Genomic DNA, 24225 nt, shown 5'->3' on the forward strand with positions numbered 1-24225 from the left:
TTCAGGAGGATCTGTGTTGGCAGAGAAGGTTAATGAGACATTAGATGCCCTCTTGAAAGCCTATGATGCGAGGCTCAAAAACAACCAAACCCAAGAACACAGTTGGATGACATATCCCTATACAGAACTAGAAAAGCAAAGGTTTGAAATGTGCAAGAAAATGATTCAAACAGCCCAAGCTTTACTAGAACCAGCAATTGCAAAACCTGAGGATGTGATCCGTGTCATGCCTACACAAGCAATCCCACCAAACCAGGAACTAAAAGAGCCAGATTCTAGTCATGAGCACATACCAAACCTCAAAGACCCAGCATTAGAACCAAGGATAGTACTGAATACCATGGATAACTCTTCCGAGGGATTTCACCAAGCTATACCTGAGGATTGTAAAGAGGTAGATGGTCTTGACGAATTGTGGAAACAAGTCAGAGAGGCCAATGAAGCCGATGACCTAAGAAGACGAGTAGACAAGACTAGTGATGAACGAGGAGTGTTTCTACCACCAATAGAGGAATTTGAGACTGGATCTCAAATGAATCTAGACGTGCGATCGTATTGGGGAGACAAAGGATCTGTACAATCTATGGATAGTCAACCCCATTCGCTAAGAACACTACCGTCCTACATGGGAGAGTACGAGACCAAGTCAGATGTGGTTGCAGTCCCATCACAGAGACTGTCTCCTAACAAGGCCATTGATTCAAAGGGGCTAGTAGATATTCTATCTACCCCAGTCACCTATACAATAATGTTAGCCGAGTTGCTCAGAATAAGACCAAACATGTGGGCTAATGTGGGTAAATGTCTAGAGAAATTTGGTGTAAAAACCCCAATGACTCAAATTGCAGAAAGCATCAAAGAGCTTGAAATGCCTCAACTAAATACTAGGCCAGTGCCATTAAACAAGGTAGGTGAGTATTACGAGGGAGAAGATGGAAACACCACCCTTCCTGTGGAATTCAATGGTGTAAAAACCATGGCAATCCTCGACAGTGGAGCTGGTGTGGCCATTGCAACCAAAGAGGTTTGGAAAAAATGGGGACAACCTGCCTTGATATCCACACGAATGACCCTACAGCTTGCAGACGGACACAAGGAAAATCCCCTAGGACTACTAGAAAAAGTACTTGTTACTTCTTGTGGCATTGAATATGAACACACTTGTGTTGTTGTCGACTTTGGCAAGAAGAACAACTATGAAATCATTATGGGAAGACCATTCATGCGACAATTGAAAATGGTCCAAGATTGGGGTTATGACCATATATAACTGAGACATATGGAAACCATAACAAAGATAAACTTGAGGGACCATAGCTATAGGGATGTGACGAGGACACCGGTTGAGGAGTTTGATTCTGCCACAGTAGAAGGATCAGAACTTCCAACTTGGTTAGGTAAGCCTAAAGAACTGTGGATGTGGAGCTTCACAATGTGGTAGCTTGAAACACGAGGAATGTGTCCTAGAGCGGGTTATAGAGGATAGCGACTATATCCCAGAACCATTTCCTGAAGAAGAGTTAGAGACTTTTGGATGGGAACACATCTTGGCTACTCTGGACGTGTGCGCCGTGGAGGATGCTCCCACAACAAAGTTTTGTGATGAAAATGGCTATGATGTCGTTCCTTATTTTGCAGTGAGTGTAATCCAGAAAAACGAAGAGAACCAGACATCAACAAGCTCTCGACATCAGGAACAAACAAAGAAATGTGGAGAATCAAAAGATGAAGAAGACGACGAGTTCTATGACTCTGTAGAACACTTCGAGCTTCAAGAAGATCAACGACCCAAGAATCAATGTCATCGCTACACGAATAAAGTGCATCAAAAGTGGATTCCAAAGTCCTCGGTGAAGACACAGCCACCACAAGCATCCTCATACATGGCTCCTAATAAGGATGCAAAGACTCAACTAGGAGGAATATGACCAGAGCAACGAGCTAACAATGCTCTAATCAATGGGCTAGAGAAGTCCTCCAAGAAACTATCACCCACGAGCAAACAGACAGTAACTTTCCACTACCAGCCAAAAAATCAAGGGAAAGTATAAGAAGTCAACCTTGCTGAGGATAGTAGCGATAGTGATGAATCTTACGACATCCCCTATCATCAACTCAGGCCATCACTATCACCAACCCCTTCAGCAACAACCATGACAGGGCAAAAGAACAGGACAACAAGTCAAAGCCAAAAAGCTCGACAAATCTGGATACCAAAAAGCCAGATCGGCCAAAAACAGATATGGATAAAGAATACAAAGATCTCTAATGACAAATCACAAGATCCAACACCAAAACAAAAACAAGGAAAGCATGCACGTACGGGTAAGAATATCACAAAGTCGCAAGCTTTCACAACTCAGGTTTGGGCTCCAAAGAAGTTGATTCAAGGACAAAAAAGTCAGGAATTCATTTGGATTCCAAAACAACCACAGTATCAACTTTCAAAGCCTAAATTCCGTCCTCAACCGAGCATACAAGGGCTGAAGCAAAGAACACTGTCGACTCACACAACAAAAAGGTGGGTCCCAAAGAAGTCTCTTCAAACACAAATGAAGCACGGGCAAGTATGGGTTCCCAAACGAGAGCCAGCAACAAAACAACCAATAATCGCAAAGAAATGGGTCCCGAAGAAGAACAACAAAACTGTTGTCCGTGCATCGCCGCTTGAATTCTTACTATTCTTCCTACGATTATAGTACAGTTAGAAGAGAGCAAGTCGCTTCAATCAAGCAACGATACAGGAGCTTCAAAGACCATTACATTGCTTAGTATAGGAAGCCTCGCCAACAAATGCCAATAAGCAAATTTCTTATACCCACATCTTGCACAACATAAATCTTTTCCATGCATTTACTGTGTATGCATAATAGGGCTACATTACAAGGCCTGCATAGGCACAACTTTTAATTGCCCAAGCACAACACATACCCTTTGCGATACCTTGTCATAAAGGATGACTCCAAATACGAAGGGGGGAGGCATTCTAAATGCGGACCTAACATTATGACTATTAGAGGGCAATGTTTTGTGAGATGCATTGAATTTTGCGTTTTATTGTGATAAATTTTTGAAGAAATTTAGAGTATATGCCCTCATAGTAGTGTTACAGAGGAGTATGGGGACAAAATCCATATATGAGCCCCTAGGGACATGTGTATAGTGTACATAGCATTTAGATTTCTATTTGAATGATTTTTCTTTTGTTGAGTTGTTTTAAGATTTTCTTTGTTTATTATTAAGAAAAAATAAAAAAATCCATAATCCACATGAAGAAAAGACTGACGAGAGGCTGGAGCACTACAAAGAGAAGAAGGTACAAGGAAACGATGAAACTTCACGAAGTATGTCTCAGTAGCCACTAGAACAGCCGAAGAGCTTGTCACAAAGCAGTGTCAACATACAATCGACAAGTCATACAAGTCAGAGTCGAGTAGCTAAGCCACAAAATGAGTGAGGTGTTAGTCCCAAAGCTTCAAGTAATATTCTTTGTGGTCTAAACGTCTTAGCTATTCTAGGTACTGCTCAAGCTGGAAGAGTTGAGCATATTTAAGTTGTGTCGCTCATGCTGGTATAGGTGAGCAAAAGAGTCGAAGTCTAAGTACTTAAGTCTGGTGAAGTGAAGAAGAAGGTCTAAAAGACACTCACGTACTGAGCACAATGAGATACGAGTGGAGAACCTTCTACATCGAAAACCCTTCTTGGAAAGGTGGAAGCTATTGAGACATCTTTTGATGTCACATGTGCTACATTTATTCCTCGAAACACCCATCATCTCCTTCTTTCACATTGCATGCTTTTGTTGACAAATTTCTCATATGCATATAGAGTGTCCCATAATTGGCACTTGCATCAGGCACTCTTTCCGTGTTTCACCCAAGCACACACCTTTCATGAACATGTACTTCACGTTCAACTGCTCAACTCCAATAAGAGCGTATACCAAAGGAATTTTTTTCCCACCGGGTTTTTTCCCTTTGGTCATCCAGGTTTTAGACCCTAATCTATAGACACCTATCACCATCCTCTTGTACATATTCCTTCTACATCAACAATAAGGAAATGCTACTCAAATCAATTGACAAATGAATTGGAGCACCAATTTCAGATCATAGCATACTTCTCCTCAATGGCGAGTCGAAGAATGGCCTACAATGACAAAGTTGCAGACAACACTAACAACATGATTGCACAGGAACAATGAAGTCCCCAATGAAGAAGAGCAGACATAAAAGTAATCAGAGGATCTCAAAAGATGAATGGTTATGATGATAGATGTCAGCTCTAATGGATCATAGTTCTTGTTGTGGTTCGACAAAGATACAAGCAGTGCAACACATGAAGCCAAAACAACAGCAAAGTGTTGACCGCTGGGTCAACTACACAACATAACTCCTTACAAAGTTGTCATTGGCTCACAAGATCAGAAAGCCAATCAATCAATTCTACAGATTGTAGAAGTTGTTTTTGAGAATCACAAATACTCCGAATTGACAGATTTGCTGGAGCAAGTGATGGATGGAGCTTTCTCTATCCATGATGATAAGAATCAAGTTAAACGACATTCAGTTCTTTTTGAATTTAGATCTGGCAGTATACCTATAATGACAGAAACAGATGTTACAGCTCGGAGTGCGGATGTGAAAGACATAAAGTTCGTCATCATTTATGATTTTCCTGAATCATGTGAAGACTATGTACATCGGATTGGACGAACAAGACAAGCTACTGCAAAGGCTATAGTCTATACTTTCTTTCCAACAACAAAACGACAGCAAAGACCACATCGCCATCGATAATCAGGTCATGTCGGGGACGACATGAACGCGGAAGGGGGGAATGTTGACCGCTGGGTCAACAACACGACAGAACTCAAGTTTCGTACCAAAGTCTTATCTTTTGTGAGTTATGAAATGCTGCGGATTATGGCTATAAATGTCATTTGTAATGAGTAGTTATTCTAGTTTCAGAAGCCGGGGTGCAATGGCACTTCCAGATTGTAAATACAAAGCCATTTGACCCTTTTAACCCCATTTTTGGTTAAACCTAAGGTAGCCTTAGTATATAAGGTACCTAGGTCATTTTGTAAAAAGACTTTTTTCATAATCAAACTTTAGTGCTGCCGTCTACTGTGTGTGAGAGAGAAAGAGAGTGAGCGTGAGCTTCATTCTCTCGCTACACCCGGCTCGCTCAACACATTGGAGATCCGACTGCACCATTGCTGTAGGCTCGAGGAGAGCTACACGACAACGCCAAGCATTCCACGCGAGACGAAGCGCACACGCCGACGCATCTACGAGCTATTTGTGGCCATAAGTGTATCAAACGATGTCTGTTTTCTGCGTGCTAGTAGTCTATAGAATCGTGGCGACATAAGCTGCGCATAGGTACTCATAAATTTCAGTTTCGGGCACTTTCAAAATTCTGCTCTATCATCCTACGCGTTTTCCGCAGATGGGTTTAGAGTGAGGGTTTTGAGTGTAGAAGCTTAGGGACAGGTGTATCCTAGTGAGGGGATGGTGTTCCTTAAGTTTCGTATGATTCTGGCATGATTAGGTGAGTTACCTTCCGTATGTGTGTATGTGGCTAGGTGGTGCAGTTGAGGGCAGTGAGGTTCTTGATTGTGGTTTAGTTGGCCTTCTAGAGTGTTGTATGTGTAGGATGGTCTCAGCCTGACAAGCTTAAGAGATTTCCTCCGTGTGCCTATCGTGTCATCTGTGTCCTCGATTGACATTATGTTGATCTAGGTAGTGTTTGCATGCACTTCATGGGTGTGTGAGTCGCTTCCCGTCCAACACTAAACATCCGTAATGACAAGACTCTTGCTTGTCCATTAAGGTCGATGGGTACTTCCTTGGGTATATCTTGACAACAATCACCCAAAGAATGCCAATGGTTGGGTCTTACCCTTCTCCTGACATCGGCTCTTAGCCTGTTTGGCTCATAGCCCGTATGCAAAATAGTGTTCAATCGACGAACCGATGAAGACTTATTTGAGTAGCATCTTAGCCACATGCTAGCTGTGAGTTAGAGCACCTTGGATCAAGTTGACTCACGAGCTGAATATGTATCAATAGCTTCGTAGAAGAGTTTTGTTATTCTTGAAAGAAATAAGAAAAAGAGAGAAAAGAAGAGCATGCTGGGCTGAGGAACTTTCCTTAAATTTGTAGAGTGTGTGCCCAGAATGTGTGCACTTAGATATCTTATGCCTGAATTGCAGCTTATCGTATAAGCATTCCCCAGTTTTCCGGTATGACTCTCGCATCGAGAGAGGTAACAGAAAAACACAAAACTCATTCCGATCCACCTACCTTGCAAGGGTCGTGATTACCCGTGAAATTAGTCCTAGAATTATCCTTAATCTGTCCTGGACAAAGTTGCGAGTGTGATAGCGGAAGCGTAATCTTTGAAGCGGTGGACTTTATGCCACCTAGTTAGCATACCTTGTAGACAGATGTTGAAGCCCTCGGTGAGAGTGATGGCCTCAACGTGAGAACCAAAACCATAAGTGCCTTGCAGAGTTTAGACTGGTAGGAATTCTGTGAGCTGATATTCCTATTTGGCTAGTTTTCCAAACTTGTGTGTCATTGCCTGTGATGCCAAGTCATTGGGCTGTACCTTGGCACAAGGGAGAAGCCTTGCTTCGTATTAAATTGTCAAACCACTAGTCGTTGCGGTAACATGTGGTCCCGAGATTTGGAAGGAAAAAACGGATTCCAAACCGGCTCATAGCCATATCAGCACAGACGCCCTCGTATATCCTATGCACCCGTCTAGCACGTACTGAACTAACTTGTAAGCATATTGTCAAATCCCTCCCAAGTTAGTATGCGCATAGCATATGCCAAACCGTGGGCAATTTCACTGCAAGATGCATAAATTGAAGCCTTGCTGATAGCCAACGGAGGCGATTGTTGACATACGGAAGGACAGAAAGAATCGACCTTGTCTAGCAATTTCAACTGAAATTAGACAGTAATGTTGGGCTAGCATCCTCTGGCAGCTTCTAGAAACATGGAGAAGGAGTCGGCCATGCCGAAGAACTGGCCTCCTGCATCAAGTCAAGCAGTAGGATGTGCTAATCTCCTTGAGATCACAAAACATGGCAAATTGGCTATACTTTTGCATCAAAAGGAAACCACTGTGAAGCCGTGCTGCGGAGCAAGGCGGTTGGTACTCAAGCCTTGCTTGATTCCAATCTTTAACCCAATCAAATTTTTGGTGCTTACGGTAATTGTCACAAGCCGTTCTTGTGCTTTGCCGTCGTAAAGGGTACGCACGACTGATGCATGACATAGCGATGCAATATGTTCCAAAAACTTTACCAAAACAAATGCAAAAGAGTCCACATACCGTTTACTAAGTTATACCTACTTGACTTGCCGGCTTCGTGCACTTGCATGAGTAAATACTCACGCCGATGCTCCTTCTCGGCTTCTTGCTTGAAATTTCTGCAACTTGTGACAATTTACACAAATAAAAAAACAGAAATGCGAAAGGGACTCTACGTACCTGATGGGAAATTGACTTTGGACTATGTCATGCAACCATAGCCAGTGCCTTGCATGAGCATGCATGCCATGCTTTTCGTTTCCGTACGAATGTTCACTGCTAAATTGTGATCCATGCTCAAGTACCACAATCAACGCATCGAAGATCGTTGAATCAATCAGCATAATCGTCTTTGTCGAGGCATGATGGGATCTGTCAATATCTAGGTTTGATAATCCTGTTGCGTAGGTTGGACATATTGGAGTGCAAATTGACTGTGCTTGGCCCGCCTTGAGCTTCAAGTGTCCCTTGGCTGATTGTGCTTCGTGCCTTCCATAGGGAAGCATTTTGGAAAAATCGCACATGCGTCTTGGCCATGGCTTGAAATCATGTGCATGCTACGAGGTGTCGCTGCCGTGGGCTAAGGCCCTTAGGGTAAAGGTTTGCAAACTTTGACCGCCCGCTTGTGAACCCCCAACAAACAAAAAATAAAAAAAAAACGTTGGCGATGGCTTCTCTGTAGCGCTACTGAGAGCAGGGTCGCCTGCCAGTCGCTCTGCATGGCTCCTTTGCACCCGCCCTAGTGACGGGATCTCCTCAGCTCAGCCACGCGCTCCTGTCAACCTATACTACGGCTGATTTGGAGACGGTCAAGACACTCGCTCCCCTCGCCTCAAGGGGTCCTGCACACGGGGTCCACTTCCTCGTTGCTTGGGCTTGACAGGGGTTCATGCACACACTGTGGGACTCGTCCCCGACTTTGAACCTCATGGCTTGCATGGTCTTGCAAGACCATGCACGGCATGCTCTGGAAAACGAGGGAGAGAGAAACGACTCCGGAGAGAGGGAGATTTTGAAAGAGAGGGAGAAAGAAAGAGATCCACGCTTGAGAGAGACAGAGCTCCATGCCTTCTCCTCCGCCATGGCTCCACGTTCCCCCTTCCTCTCCACCTTGCTCTAATACCAGTGTAAGACCTAGGGTAACTGAACATAGGATCCTCCTCCCTACCGCCCCTTATATAGGCTAGCTCCTAGCACTTGCCCTAAGCGGATCCCCAGTCCGCACTGGTCCAGTCCAGGCCCTTGGCCTAGGTCCCTGACCCCCTAGGTTGGGCCTTGCCCCGTAGGACCCTTGTCCTGACATCTCCTTTTGGCGCACCCGTCCTATTAGTCCAGAAGAAAGATAAATCATTTAGGATGTGCATTGACTATAGGGCTCTCAACAAGGTCACTATGAAGAACGACTACCCTATTCCCCATGTAGACGAACTCCTAGACAAGTTAAAATGTGCCTCAGTTTAGCAAGATAGACCTAAAATCAGGGTATCATCAAATTTGTATGCACTCAAATGATATTTATAAAACCTCATTTCACACATTGTTTGGGAACTATGAATTTTTTGTACTTTCTTTTGGTCTCAACAATGCACCACCAAAATTGTCCCGCATGATCAACAAAATATGTTTGGAACACAAGGATTTTGTCATTCTCTTTTTATATGATATTTGATTTTTAGTAAATCACAAAGAGAACATGAACAACATTTGCACACTGTCTTTCACCTTTTATGTGACCATGATCTCTATGCTAACCTTGGTAAGAGTCATTTCTTTCAGACAAAAATAGAGTATTTAGGCCACATTGTCTCCAATAAAGGTATTTGACCAGATCACAAGAAGATAGAGACCATCTAGAATTGGCCAACCCCCAAGATCATACACAAAGCTAGATCACTTTTAGGTCTCTCTAGCTTTTATCATAAATTTGTAAAGAATTACTCTCGCATTGCACTCCCTCTCACCCTTGTCACATGTAAGCATACTACTTTTGGCTAGGGAGAAAGTCAACAAAATTCATTTGACACACTCAAGAATTTGTTGACACATGCACCTGTTCTACAATTATCTAATTTCACACAACCTTTCTTTGTTGTAATCGCTGATACTAGTGGATCCGGAATAGGTGTTGTGTTAATGCAAAATGACCACCCCATTGCATATGAAAGTAGGAAGCTTAACCTAGTGAATCCAACTACAATGTCTATAATAAGGAACTCCACGCAATAGTTCATGCATTAGATATCTGGAAACATTATCTTATGGGCTCCAAAATCCTCATTAAGAGTGAGCAGCAACAAGCTACCAAGCACCTACTCTCTCAATCTACCATCTCTGATAGGCACATTAAGTGGGCTAGCTTCATTCAAAAATTTCAACCAATGATTAATATCAACGTGGAAAAGCCAATGCCATAGCTCACACCCTTAGTCATAGGCCAAAAGATGATGAGAAACCCACTAGTCTTCACTCTTATGTGTTTGCTAACATTCAAGAGGTGTATCTTAATCATCTTTCTACTACTAAAATTCAATATTTAGATGCTATAATAGATGCTTATGAAACAGATATGGATTTTTCACATGCTTGGCTTAATTTGGTTGCCAATAATTATTTGCCTATCGGTGACTGCTCTTGCAAATGATTTCGTCTTTTATTGTAAAACGCTTTGTGTCACTACACACTTTGGATAACTTTCTATTCATGAAATGCATGCAGTGGCATTTAAAGCACTCTCTTTGCTTGCACTGACTACTTCTTTTGGCCTAACATGAAACACGATGTTTCACAATTTGTCTCACACTGCATTGTTTGTCAATGTGGTGTTAAGAGGCACCATGGTAAAACTCATGGACTTCTTATGCCCCTACCTATTTCAAAGGGCCCTTGGGAAGAGATTTCCATGGGTTTTAGCACAGGTTTTCCACCCACCTCTTCGCACAATGATATGACATGGACTATTGTAGAGATAGGTTCAACAAGCAAACATATTTTATTCCCTATAAAAAGACTCTCATTGCTCCTCAATCTGCAAAAAAAAATAATAATCTCATTTTTCCTAACCATGGTTTCCCTAAAGTATTAATTTCTGATTGTAATGGTCAATTTTGTAATCATTTTTGGTATGCACTGTGCTAACCTAGAGTCCAAAATGGACTTCACATTTGCTTTCCACCTTAAAAGTAATGGCCAGACCAAAGCTACCAATAGTACTATCCTTGACCTCCTCAGGGCCTACACAATAGAACATACAGCAAATTGGGACTAGCACATTCGTCCCTCCATTTCGCTTACAACAACGCTCCGCACTCTGCCACAAACAAAGCTCCCTTCGGGATTGTTTATGGTAAGAAGTTGCATGTCCTTATGACCACCATCACTAGTAATGTTCCTACAGCCAACACCCTTGCACAAGATCACGTTTACAATATGCAAGAAGTCACCACACTTATCCAAAAAGCTCAAGCACGCTACGCCGCACAAGCAAACAAAAGTGTAAGTTTGTTGAGCACTTCAAATGATTATGTTTGGTTGCGTATTGAAAAGCATCATTTGAAGAACATTGAAAATCACCCCAAGGTGAAGTTAGCCCCTATATTTTATAGACCCTTCAAGATCATCAAAATCATTAACCCTAATGCATACATGCTTGACATTCCACATCACTGTCGCATACACAACTCCTTCAATGTTAATTTGTTACAAAAATTTAAAGGCACCCCACCTCCAATACCTATTTTTGAGGACCCACCATAACTCAAAGATGATGAAGATTTATTAATTCTAGAATCTATTGTTGACCATGATCTCACAACTACACACATCGATACACAATATCATAGATACCTTGTTAAATATAAGAATTACTTTGTTGAAGAATGTCAATGGCTTTCGACAACTACTTTAAGTCCCACGTACCAGCACTACATACCACAATCAAATTTATGCACTTAGGCCTGATGAGGGACCATTAGGCAATGCATAGTGTTCAAAATTTAGTGGAATGGTTTAGTTGTCAATGAACCGAATGGATTGGTACATTGGTTGGTTTTTATAGAATTGATTCAAATACATGTCAGGGCTACTACGCTTGAAAAAGGCAGGTCTCTCCGTTATACAAGTTGTTATGGAATTGATTGTTGCTACATACATGCGTATTAGACTTCCTATGCCTAGTGAGGCAAGAGTCTCCGTGATATTTTACATGTGGATGTTAGGAAATAAGACGTAGCTAAGTGGATATTTGAGTAGTTTACTTAATGGAGAGAAATAATTTTTCACACATGAGAGACTATAGAGTAGAGAGAGCACACACAATATACATGGTTCACCCAATGTGGGCTTTATCCATGGGAAAGAAGCGACTCAACGACTTTAGTACTTCAAACAAGAAGTAAGTTACAAAGGGATTATACCCTTTTGGATCTCTCGTCTTGCTTCACTCTCACCACCTCATGTCCACCTATTGCATGAACTTCACAATGCATCATAACACTTCACCTCTTCAATCCGTTCTTGTGTGTAGAAAAGTCCTTTTATAGGCCAAAAGGGCTGCCCTCTCTCATGAGAGGCAGCCGTGTGTAGTCGCCCTTGTGTAGACAAGTCCAACTTGGACTCTTCAATGTGCCCATGTGTGGCCGCCCTTGAGAAGACAAGTTCGATTTGAAATCGGCCACTGGCCATTGAATTCAGCCACCGCCAAAGTCTTCTGCCCATTGACAAGTGACTATCGACCACCGGCCAACCGACCGGCCGTTTTATGACCACTTTTCGATAGTCGTCCGGCCATAATATTCTGGTGAAAAGAAATATTCCAGTGAGTGATTTTTTTTCACGCACGATGGAAATGTGCATTTTTAACACAAAAAATTTCAAGAGATAAATCAAGCTCCATACTTAATTGTGGGACTGGCCCACCACATTTTTTTTTTCAATTGTTATGTACAATTGAGGTTAGTTGCTTTTGTAACCCTAGGGGATGTCATGGAATGGATGATGAGAAGGTTGAGACCAACATTTATGGTCATGTGTGTATGATGTAGCAGGCCAAGAAAGTTGAGTCGTGGGCAAGTGGCTAACAGCAGCTATAGTAAAGGCTGATCTGTAACATTTTTTGAAACCCCCATAGACTGTACATTTGCCTCATTGGAATTTACATTCGTATTTCCACCGCTGAAAAGAGGCAACAAAGTGTCATAAATGTCTTGTGAGCTTACATTACTGTCTCTAGTAGATGATAGCAAGGACTGAATAGAATCTTCCACAAACACAACATCCCGTGAAACCAGAATACGCTTTGTTTCTGGATGATACAACCTGTAACATTTGATTTCAATACTATAACCAACAAAAATCCATTTGACAGCCTTATCTCCAATTTTCTAGCGCTTTGTTTGTGGCACCAAAGCATATGCCAAATAGCCAAAAACACGCATGTGCTCAATAGAAGGGTTTCTATCATGCCATGGTTCATATGGAGTAATAGATTGCAAAGCTTTTGTAGGACACCTGCTTAGTACATAAGTGGCACACATGATGGCCTCAAGCCAAAAAGAATGCGACAAAGCTTGACTTTTGACCATACATCGTACCATTTTCGTAAGTGACCTATTTTTCCTCTCAACAACACCATTTTGCTGAGGTGTATAAGGCACTGTACATTGGTGTTTTATCCCACGACTAGCCAGAAATGCATTAAATTCATGAGACATATACTCCCCCCCTCGATCGGAACGGAGGGTGCCCATAGAACATTTCGAGACATTTTCAGCCATAGCCAGAAATTGTTTTAAGCAAATAAAAACTTCGGACTTCACTTTAAGCGGAAATACCCATGCATGCTTGGAGTAATCATCAATTAAAGTCACGAGGTAAAGGTAATTTCCCAAGGATGGAGTTTGCATGGGCCCACAAACATCACTATGCACAAGCTGCAACCTGCATGTGGCCCTAACTGAACCATCCTTTGGAAACTTAGAACGCTGCATTTTACCCAAAATATAGCCTTTGCAAACATGTTTGACAGGTGCTTCAAGAGGCGGCAAAGAAGCACCCATATCAGATTTCTGCAAACGCAGCAAATTGACAAAATTCAGATGCCCAAAACGTGCATGCCAAAGTTTTGTATATGAAACAGCCCTTGAATCTACAATTGCATTTGTAAAATTTTGTCCACACTTGTTATACAAAGTGAGCATATACAGCCCACGGCACAAAAGGCCAGATGCAACAATTTCATCACCAAAATTAAGATCATGAACGATACATCTATCATCCACAAATTTGACTACAAGTCCAAGTCTAGCAAGTGCGGATACAGACAAAAGATTCTTCTTGATCGCATGTACATAAAGTGCATCAGCAAGTGTGAAGGAACTGCCATTTGCGACAGTAAGCACAATGTTTCCAACTCTCTGAATTGGATAAGAGGCATTGTTCGCACAAGTGATTGAATTCCATGAGGGAAAAACTCGAGAGGGGTGAACAATTCACGATGTGAGGTAATGTGCTTTGTAGCACCACTGTCAAAAAACCACACATGTGAATCTACAGCAACTGACATACATGCATCATGGACAACATGATTTTAAGTGCACTCTGCACTAAAAGCCCATTCTGCATCAATATCAGCATCACAGTCTCCTTTCACAGAAGACTCAACAATGGCTGCATTTGTAGTGGAACAGCATTTGCAGTGGAACCACCCTCTTTCTTCTTAGCCTCTTTGGCCTTCAACTTAGGACACTGCTTGATCAAGTGATCATTAGCTTTACAATAATGGCAACACATCTTCTTTTTTCCCTTATCACCAGAATTTGCAGAAAAATTGCTTGCAATAGAAGCATTAGGAATAGAAGTTTTGCCACTCGCAGTAGAACCATAAGAAGTGGCTACATTGTTGTTACCACCCTTTCTTTGAGAAGCAATAAAAGCCTATTCAATTGCATGCTGCCTAATCCTATTTTTTTTGGAAAGTGACTCTTGCAACAGCAATGTGCATAATGCATCAAACTTGACAACTTCAGGATTTCCTTGGGTCATAAGTCTCCAAGTACTAGCAAAAGTCTGGTAAGAATCTGGTAAGGCATCAAGAACAGCCTGCACAAGGGAACTGCCTGAAATGACTTCACCTGTAGAAATAAGTTGCTCATTGATATCCTTAACACCATCAAGGAAAGTCTCCATATCATCTTCCTCATGCATAATCTTCGATTCCATCTCTTTACGCAACAAAGCAATTTTAGCCTCATTGCGGCTTGCATAAAGACCTGCTAGAATATCCCAAGCATGTTCTGAAGATTTCATTGAACGAATGTGAGGAGTAATGGTGCGCTTCACAGAAAATGCAATCAATGCATGAGACTGTGCATCCTTTACATCCCAACGAGCTTGTTCTACTGTAGGCAAAACAACTCTAATAGCAGCAATTCTTGCAGGAAGACCCGCAACATCCTCAACATCGCCTACATCCTCAAAACCAGGACGTACATCAATGCCTTGCACAATATTCTAGACACCCTTTGACACAAGAACATGTTGCATCATGTAAGCCCACATAGGATAATTTCCCCCATCCAATGTGTCCTCAGCAACAAACATCTTGAAAACATCTGTGTTGTTGTCAACCAGAAAATGCATGCACTTGATGTGAAAACTGCCCGAAATGAGGAGAAACTGAGTGAGACCAGCACATGCTATATAGCACAACCGACAACAGACTGTATGGGACGTGCTATGCAGTAAATTACCCTGACAGAAATTCTACACAAAATGACGAAATTGCCTGCACAGACCTGGCTGTAGTGGAAACGAAGGTCGAAATAAGTCCAAATGAAAATTCTGAGCAGACTAAGGTCTATGAGCTTTCCCAAAATTTTTGTCAACCTGCGAATGCTCGCCAAAGCTCATAGAAACCAGAGAAATTGAGAAGGCGTGTGCTGGAGCTGCTCGCGACTAAGCTCGAGAGGATGCAACCTGCTCTGATACCAATTGTTGGAGATAGGGTTGCAGAGTAATGCACACAACTTGGAGAAGACGAAGGAAGCTCAAGGCACAAACTGAGATTATATTACTTAGTGTGCAATGTAAAAATAGATAGCCCTAGAGTGATGGGCGTATATACAATGCACGGGGGAAAAAACCTCCTAAAGAGGGAAAAAATGCCCTGACAATCCTATTGTGTTCACACACATCACTACCACATGTATATGGTAACAATGGTGAAAATCACACTCAAATTGGGGGGATCATTGTGACCATTGGTCCCTTGCTCCAAATCGTGTATTCAAAATGGGACCACCACTAAATCTCGACTGTCAATATGTAAAAACTAACCTCGGGATTGGTGAGAGAAAAACTAATTTTAGGATGAGGGGCTTAATCTCGGGATGGCCCACTGTCAGGCCAAGGGCCACCCTGGAGGTCAAGGACTTGGCCAAGGGCCGGCTGCCCAGTGGAGAAGGAATCCTAAGGCCACGAGGCTATAAAAGGGTAAGGCCTAAGGCCTTGGGCAATTTACTTATGATAGGGTGCATGCCCACCCCGACATACACCCCATTCCATCAAAACACAACCTCGGCATCCACAGTACGGCGAGGTTGTGCATCTTGACACATCCGACAACCACAAATTCAAGGAAATTGCAGAGCTTTGGAAAACCGAGTTTGGGGAAATAATTGGCAGATCGTCTTCTTCCAACATTGCTATTGGGCAAGGGCTCAAAGAGAAGCTTATCGAATCACATACAACCACAAATTCAAGGGATTAATTCAAGACCCGACTTGCTTTGAAGAAAATTTATCTTCAATTAAGATTACGAATCTAATTAGCACAGCTAATTGTCACTATTTGCGGTGCATACTACGGTTACGCGCCTTTCTGCAATCCAAGGTACTGTTTTCTCTTTTATTCGCACAAACGTTTTTGCCATGAATGCGGAAATTGATGATCAACATATGTTTGACTTCGAATACTTGGAGTCTGCTCCACTTGTGGATGCCGCGTGGTCGGATACTCTCACGAAGGGTACCCACGTGGCAACAAGGACGGATGATGCAAACCCAAGCGATCTATCTCTCTCTCCTCACGTATCTACACCTCCTCCTCAGAGCGTGTTTGATATTCTAGAGGATGATAGTACCTTGCCGGGTGCTAGGGAGATTGTCACTCGACATGACTGGCAAACTTTTGATGCCCGATTTTTCAAGTTAGCCGTACGGGTCCAAATATTGGCTATGCAAGTGCAAAATTTCACATCATTAATTTACAAGATGTTACCAGAATCATCTTTTCACTTGCCGGCAACCCAAGGGGTTGTCTGCCCACTAGTTATGACCAAAGAGGTCCAACAGGCACAAGAGAAATTGGTTGTAGATACAGGTCTGGTCGTGGCCAACGTGGTCAGGAAGTGACTATCACATTCCGACTTTCAACGGGCAAAGAGTCAAAAATTATGCTTATATTGCTTAGGAACGCATCAAGAAAAGAAATGTCCACATTCATGACAATGTAAGCATGATGAATGAGTTCGTGATTCAACATAAACTCCAGTTTTGGTGCAAGGCACAATACTTATATGTCTTTTGAACATGTTATGCTCATACATTTCTCATACTTGAATGTGGATTTTCCGAGTATTGTACGCTTTTTGAATTGGGTAGTTTTATGCCCCAATTTCTTTTCTGGTATGGTAATTTTTGGTAAGACCAGTTGCCATCTGACAAAGCTTCCTGGCCCGAAATCACCTTTTGGCGGACGAATAGGGGGGCGCCACCTCCTCTTGGCCATGCTTTGGGTGCCCCAGTGTGACAGGGGCCATAGACAGGTCCTTTAGTCCCGAGGTTCAGACTGTTTTGAGGGTTGTTCCCACGCCTCTCCATGAAAGGCATAGCTGGAGAGATGGAGGCTCACTCCTGCCTTGCAATGGTAGAATTTGGACATGGAAAGCTTGCATCATGGAGACAGTCAGCAATCGGGACATTTTGGAGACATGGCATTGCTACGCGACAGCTTGAGCCCTTCATGGAAAAGAGGAAGCGCTTGAAGCTGACTGTGTTGAGCAAGCCGCCATAGAAGAGAAAGAAGCACTCATGTTTAGAAGGGTAGAACTATCCTGAGTCTCATTTTATGCAGAGGTGTTTCAGCACTCTCGCTAAGGGCTTGGATCAACCGGATCCTCTCAAACGCCATCTCTCTCTTTGCCTTCGTACTTGTGCAGAGAAGAAATGCTTGATTGATGGCAGGGTTTGCCATGATGATGCCATCCAAGCTGGGCACGACAGAGATGTATATTTGAGTAGCCTCATCTTTGATCTTTATTCCAAATGTGGGGCAATATATGATGCAAAGTCTTGGTTCAGCATGATGGAGGAGAGAAGTGTTTTTTCATGGAATTGCTTGATAAGCATGCATGTTCGCTGCATGCACAGCATTGAATCTGTCCACTGTTTTGAGCAGATGCAGCAAGAATGTATCATCCCCAACAGTGCAACCTTCGCCAATGTTGTCGCTGCTTGTGCTAATAGGGAATTTTTCATTCAGGGCATGTGGATACATGCTCGATCGCAGCATACAGATCTTGAGGCGTGTGTTGTTGTACAGACAGCTTTGATTAGCATGTACAACAAGTGCGGGAAACACAAAAATGCGCATGAGGTGTTTGAGGCAATGAAAGAGAAGGATGTAGTCTCATGGAACGCCATGCTTTCATCATTCATTGCACAAGGAGACAGCAAGAGTGCTATTCAGTTGTTTGCTCAAATGGAGATGGAGTGTGTTATGCAGGATAAATATACGTATGCAACAATGTTTTCTGCATGCAGCAGCGAAGGGGCTCTAAAGAAAGGAAGCCATTTGCATTCTTGTGTCTTGAAAAGTGGGTTTGAAATAAACAATGTCATGAGTCTTGCTCTGATTAACATGTATGGGAAATGTGGCAGCATGTCCAATGCAAGGGAAGTCTTTGATGCATCGTCCAAACAGGATCTAGCAATCTGGAATGCATTCATCACAGAACTCACAGGTGAGGGCGATGGGAGTGAAGTGATTCAAGTTTTTGGCAGACTTCTTGAAGAAGCCCTTATGCCAGACAGGGTTACATTTCTTAGTGCTCTTGCTGACTGTGCTAGCCAGGGAGCAGCCTGGCAAGGTAGGCAGTTGCATATCCGCCTATTGGCTACAAATTTAAAGTCAGATATCCAGGTGGAAACAGCCCTTGTTCATATGTATGGAAAATTAGGAATTACCACTGATGCCAATTTAGTGTTCAAGAATATGCTCAAGCATGACACTGTGTCTTGGAATGCTTTGATTTCTATATTGTCTCAGCATGGTTTAACGATTTCCTCCTTTCAGAATTTTCAGCAAATGCAACAGGAGGGCTTGATGCCTAACAAGATTACATTGACGAGTGTTATCTATGGTTGTATGGATTCTGTGAGCTTATCACATGGGAAGCATCTACATGCACTTGTAATAAGCAGTGGACTTTTAAGAGATGTTTTCACTGGAAATGCCCTCATAAATATGTATTGTAAATGGGGGATGATAGATGATGCCCACGAACTTTTTGACACAATGGTTTTTCAAGATATTATTAGTTGGAATTCTCTTATAGCAGGGTATGCTCAGATTGGGAATACTGAAGCTGCACTTGCCTTGTTTAACCGAATGTGTGAGCAGGAAATTAGGCCAGATCAGGCGACTTATTGTAGTATACTCTCTGTGATGGCAAGTGAAGTTCAACCTGTAGTAGCTTCAAAGGGTCTCAATACAAGTACACTGAGTACGAAGGTTAGGATCGAAGAAAACATAAGGGTGTTTGAAATAAGAAGGAAAGAGCAGTCACACAATAAATCCTTGTTGAGGTCCTCGATAGTGGGCTCTAACGCCGAATTCGCAAATGGAGAAGAGGAATTTCAGCTTTTCGCTAAACGAGACGTAACAAACAGTGCCTATGGTGATCACAGCAATCAAAAAATCATTGAAGGAATGCTGGTGCATAGTCACATACTTGTCAATGGGCTTGATAAAGATGCTGTTATCCATAAGGCTTTATTAAGATTTTATGGAAAATGTGGAAGCCTGACGGATTGCAAATGCATATTTGACAAAGATTTCAGAGGGGATGTGATCGCATGGAATCTCATGATCTCAGCATACATCCTGCGAGGACATGACAAGGAGGCAATTCAATTGTTTGACCAAATGCAGAAAGAAGGAACAGTTATTGACAATGTTTCTTTCTTGAATGTCATTGATGCGTGCGCTAATGTACCATTCTTGTTTCATGGAAGACGAATACATATACAAGCTATCCTTTATGGCTTCGATTTGGACATGACTGTTGGAACATCTTTGGTCAAATTATATGCAAAGTGTGGTAGTTTGGCTGAAGCTAGATGGTTATTCGACCATCTTTCAGAGCGTGATGTGGTCGCATGGACCTCCATCATCTCAGTGTATGTACAACTAGAGGACGGTGAGGAGGCCCTAAATCTTTTCTGGAAAATGCAATTCGAGGGGATAACGCCTGATGTGGTTTCGTTCACCAGTGCGGTGAATGCTTCAGAGCTTCAGTCAACTCTGTTTGGAGGCAAGCTTTTATACACATGCATCACACAGCATAAGTTGGAGTCAGATTCTAGTGTAATCATTGCTTTGGTATACATGTATGGAAAGTGTGGAAGCTTGTTCGATGCAGATTTTGTTTTCTCTCAAGTTTTAGAACCAAGTTTGGATCTATGGAATGCTATAATTGCATCTTATGCACAGCATGGCGATGGTAGCAAGGTCTTTTTGCTTCTCTTTTCAATGATGGAACAAGGTCTAATTCCGAACAACATGACATTAGTCAGTGTTCTTTCTGCTTGTAGTAGGGCTGGTCTTGTTGAAGAGGCATATGCATGCCTTTCAAGTGCCTCAGGCTTTTTGCCAATGGTAGAACATTATGATTGCATGGTGGATTTGCTAGGCAGGGCTGGGCAATTTTATGAGGCTGAACATCTTCTTAAGCGAATGCCGTTTGTACCCACGGTTGTTTCATGGGCATCTTTTGGTACTTGCCATCAGACAAATAGAGAGAGAGTGGAGCTTGCAATGGCACATATGATTGAAATGGATCCTGTGAATTCAGCATCTTACGTAACACTTTCAAATATATATGCTGTGGCTGAAGAATCTGATGATGTGGGTAAGTGTGAACAGCAGGACGACAGTTTAGAAGCAGGTTATGGAATGTCTATTTGACTTGCTGGGTGGTCCATGGGAGCATCTCTTGCGATAGTTGCCTTGCAATTACGACCTTGTTTCCATGGCATGCCTGTGTCACACATGGGAAGGCATTGAGATTTCATGGTTCTAGCAGGAGGCTCGAAGGAAATTTTCCTCAGTACAAATCAGGCTTGCAAAGATGGTTATCAAGGAGTGCCACATACCTAGAATTCATAAATGATTGAGACAAATTCGTTTCTCTGCATCTCTCGAATACCATTTCCAAAACAAGAGATGCATATCTTCCGCTGATAATGCTTAGAGAAGGCAATTCATTGAGGACAGTAGCATTGATCCTTTGGAAGGATAGAGAGTGCACCGTCGCATTGAGGACTGTAGTTCATTGATCTTTGGCATCGGACCCTTCTCAGTGCATTTCTCCTTGATGCAAGGGAAGATTCTTCAGCAAGAAAGATAGTATTCTTGGTCACACATTTATATATACATTGCATTTTGTGCATGGTGAATCTACATGTGCAAGTGGCCAACCCAAACGAGTAAGGGCCATAAAAGAGAGCAAGAAAACAAAATTTCAAACTGTTTGATAGTGTCAAACTCTTTAAAGTTTGCATGAATCCCTGCCAATCCTTCTCCCATATGAAAGTTATAGATGGAGGCTCATTGAGAATTTGTAATCTGTTACAATGCTACTGCTTGGTTAGGATAACATTGCTTTAGACAACCTTCAAAGGAGAGAAGGCCATGTGCTTATATCACCATTGTTCAAAGGTGCACATTAATATATTACCATTGCAAGTTCTACACATGATTCCGTGGTCTTCCTTAGTTGGAGCCTTAGAGGGTGAAAACATAAACTGTAGGAGTGCTTGACCTGTCCTCCGGATAGAGAGAGAGGAATAGTTCACCGTTGTTTGGTATATAGAGAGCAAAGAGATAGAGACATGGATCCGATAGAATAGTGATGTCTCAAGACCTTCACCTATAAGAAATTTTCTATATCATTTGCATTGAAATATGTCTAAAAACCACTCCACACATACTTTAATGAATAAAATGACCCATGTTTCTTAAGAAGCTTATAATTTCTTTTATCGATATTAAAATGAAAAATCTTTCATACACATGTATTTTTGTAGCTCCTCTTCATTAAATATAACCCTTTTATTGAACTCACGTGATACACTCACATTGACTGTTAGCAGCAAGCTAACTCGGATAACTCGAATATCATTTTTCAAAGCTTTCATTGTAAAAACACTTATTATTTTGATGAATCGAGAATATTGTAATTTCTATTTTCCAAATAAATAGTGTAATTGATGAGCGGGGGCTACAAGCTTTCAGATTGTATCAAACTGTCTTTAGTTAAAGCTCTCAGATTATTAGTTTTCACCAAAAAAACTTTGGCTAAGGTATAAAAATCAATTTTTGTAAGTTTCTTGATAATGAAACATAGCGTGAGTTAACGACGCTCACTTCTCTCCTTCTCGCACTTCTTACTCCCTCCCCGGTTGTCATATTACAGTGTCGTCTGTTGTGTTGCAACCATAGGTAAGAGCTCTACGCATTGACGTAAGCATTTCATGGTAATCCGTAGCTTTTGATGTTGCCGACCCACGGCTTAATTTCATCATAAGTAGGATTCAAAATCATAAACTAAGTATAGGCAGGATATTGGAGCATCATTGCTAAGCATTTAGATGTATTCTAAGTCGAAAACGATTAGGTCAAAAACTCACTGCTATTAATAATCGCGATTTTTGCACTTGACTTAAAGTAAAATTTGAAACAATAAGCACGTGTGTTTAGGTCTTATAAACACGTCCAACAAGTTTCGTAACGTTTGGATGTCGTTTGATGCTGTGATTTGTTGCCGATGATTAGGTACATTTACAAAAAATATACTCACATAAAGGGTTTTTTAATTAATAAAGTAAAAATTTTCATACATAAGGGCTATTGTTTTTACAAAAATGCATACATAACGGGTACATGTGATACTTAAAAATATACTGGTAAGGGATTATTTAAATACCTCTTGTTTGCACGTGCTATGTCATAAAATCTAATATCTAACCAACCCAAATGATTTTCTCATATTAAACTAATCATTTAATATGGGAGAATAGATGGGAGCAAGGGTTAGAGTATAGACATGTGCTTACGGGTCTATCTCAACACAAAGCCAATGGTAAAGGGGTCCAAATGAGAGATGATCTGTAAAAGAGCAAGGCTAGCAAATGGAGCTTAAAAGACCTTAGGGTTAGCTTCATTAAGGACCTCCAAAGCTTACTGTTAAAAGTCCTTTGACCTTAGGTAAGCTAGGGCCGGGCTCTTGAGGTGCTTGTCGTGCTTGATGACTAAGGTGCTTATCATGCTCGATGACTAAGGGTTTGAGGTGCTTGTCGTCCTTGCTGACTAAGATGCTTGAGGTGCTTGTCGTGCTTGCCGACTAGGAAGCTTGAGGTGCTTGTGGGAACACTACCCAAGCTTGAGGTGCTTTAGCATGCTTGCTGACTAAGGTGCTTGAGGTTAAGGTGTTCAAAAAGTCAAATCCAATCTCTAATTAAGAGGGGGGGAGCCCTAAAGCTAGGGGATGAGAGAGAACACACACACACACACACACACATACACATAGAAAGACCAAGCCTCAAGAGGAAGCAAGGACACATGTCAAGCCCCTACCCATGTTGCCCTCATGGTGTGCCTAAAGCCTATTGGTTGGCCTTCCAAGGGGTCCAATGATATTTATTTTTTTGCATTTATCATCCTCTCTCTCAAAAGGGAAAGAGGGACACTTGTCCCAAGGCTACCCTTGTTTCTTGTTATTCATTCTGCATTTGATTGGCCAGGCTTGCACGGGTTCAATAATCTTCTTTCATGAACTAGAAGATGGGGTTGACCAAAGCAAGAAGGGGGCTACTCCTTCTCCAAGCTAGTAGAGAAGTTGAGAGCCAACAACAACACTCTTGGCTATGGAATGCAAATCCAGCCAAGAGCCATGCTTCAATGCTTAAGCTTGCCATCTTATCCATCTTCATTACTATGCTATTATGTATGCTATCAAGAAGAGTGATGATAAGTGAGAAACTACTTCTTTCTCCTATGGAATGTTTCTTCTTCCTCTTCCCTACCCTCATTCCCCACTAGCTCTCTCCACCTTCGAAGGTGTTTGAGGCCTTGGGACTGAGGCTTGGGATAACTAATGCTTTTTGCAAAGTTTATGCTATGCTTGTGATGCATGAAGTTTTCCATTATCATTGCATCACCTAGGTCCCAAGAACACAAATATTTTATTGTACCAAGTCTCTCTTGATGGGAGAATCTATAATACAAATGCCTATTGGAGGGGGGACTGGCTCCACATAAATCCGGTCCTCAATTGTTGTCATGTTCTCTAAACTCTCTCTCTTGAAAAAGTATTATTCATGCCAAGTTAACTAAGTACTATGTTTATGTTATCAATTAAGTTCACCCTCTATGCTTTCAAAGTAATCTCACAAAAATGATTTCTCTAATTTTTCTAATTCCGCTACTCTCAAAGTTCATAGGTCATTTCCATTACATTACTATCAGAGGCTTTGGTTTCTCTTTCCTTGCTTAAGAAGAGAAGTCCTTAAGTAGCCTATTAATGGTTGATTTTATTAATCATATTAGGTTTAGTGG

At 41.9% G+C, this 24225-nt stretch overlaps 1 protein-coding gene across 1 annotated transcript; it reads left to right on the forward strand.

The window, feature by feature from the left end:
* The first annotated feature begins 17078 nt into the window (after window positions 1–17078).
* LOC147452260 (pentatricopeptide repeat-containing protein At2g33680-like) lies at window positions 17079–21362 on the forward strand. The gene has a single exon (XM_086518022.1). It carries the CDS (start codon window positions 17455–17457, stop codon window positions 20572–20574), a length of 3120 nt encoding a protein of 1039 aa, XP_086374148.1. The 5' UTR covers window positions 17079–17454; the 3' UTR covers window positions 20575–21362.
* Window positions 21363–24225: the final 2863 nt, after the last annotated feature.

This window comes from Adiantum capillus-veneris, chromosome 8, assembly GCF_014529385.1.
Source record: "Adiantum capillus-veneris isolate H3 chromosome 8, ASM1452938v2, whole genome shotgun sequence".
NCBI classification, from domain to species: domain Eukaryota; kingdom Viridiplantae; phylum Streptophyta; class Polypodiopsida; order Polypodiales; family Pteridaceae; genus Adiantum; species Adiantum capillus-veneris.

What these genes read in the sequence shown, in the direction of transcription:
- LOC147452260 (XM_086518022.1), top strand. Translation starts at nt 17,455, where the DNA reads ATGCAGAGGTGTTTCAGCACTCTCGCTAAGGGCTTGGATCAACCGGAT.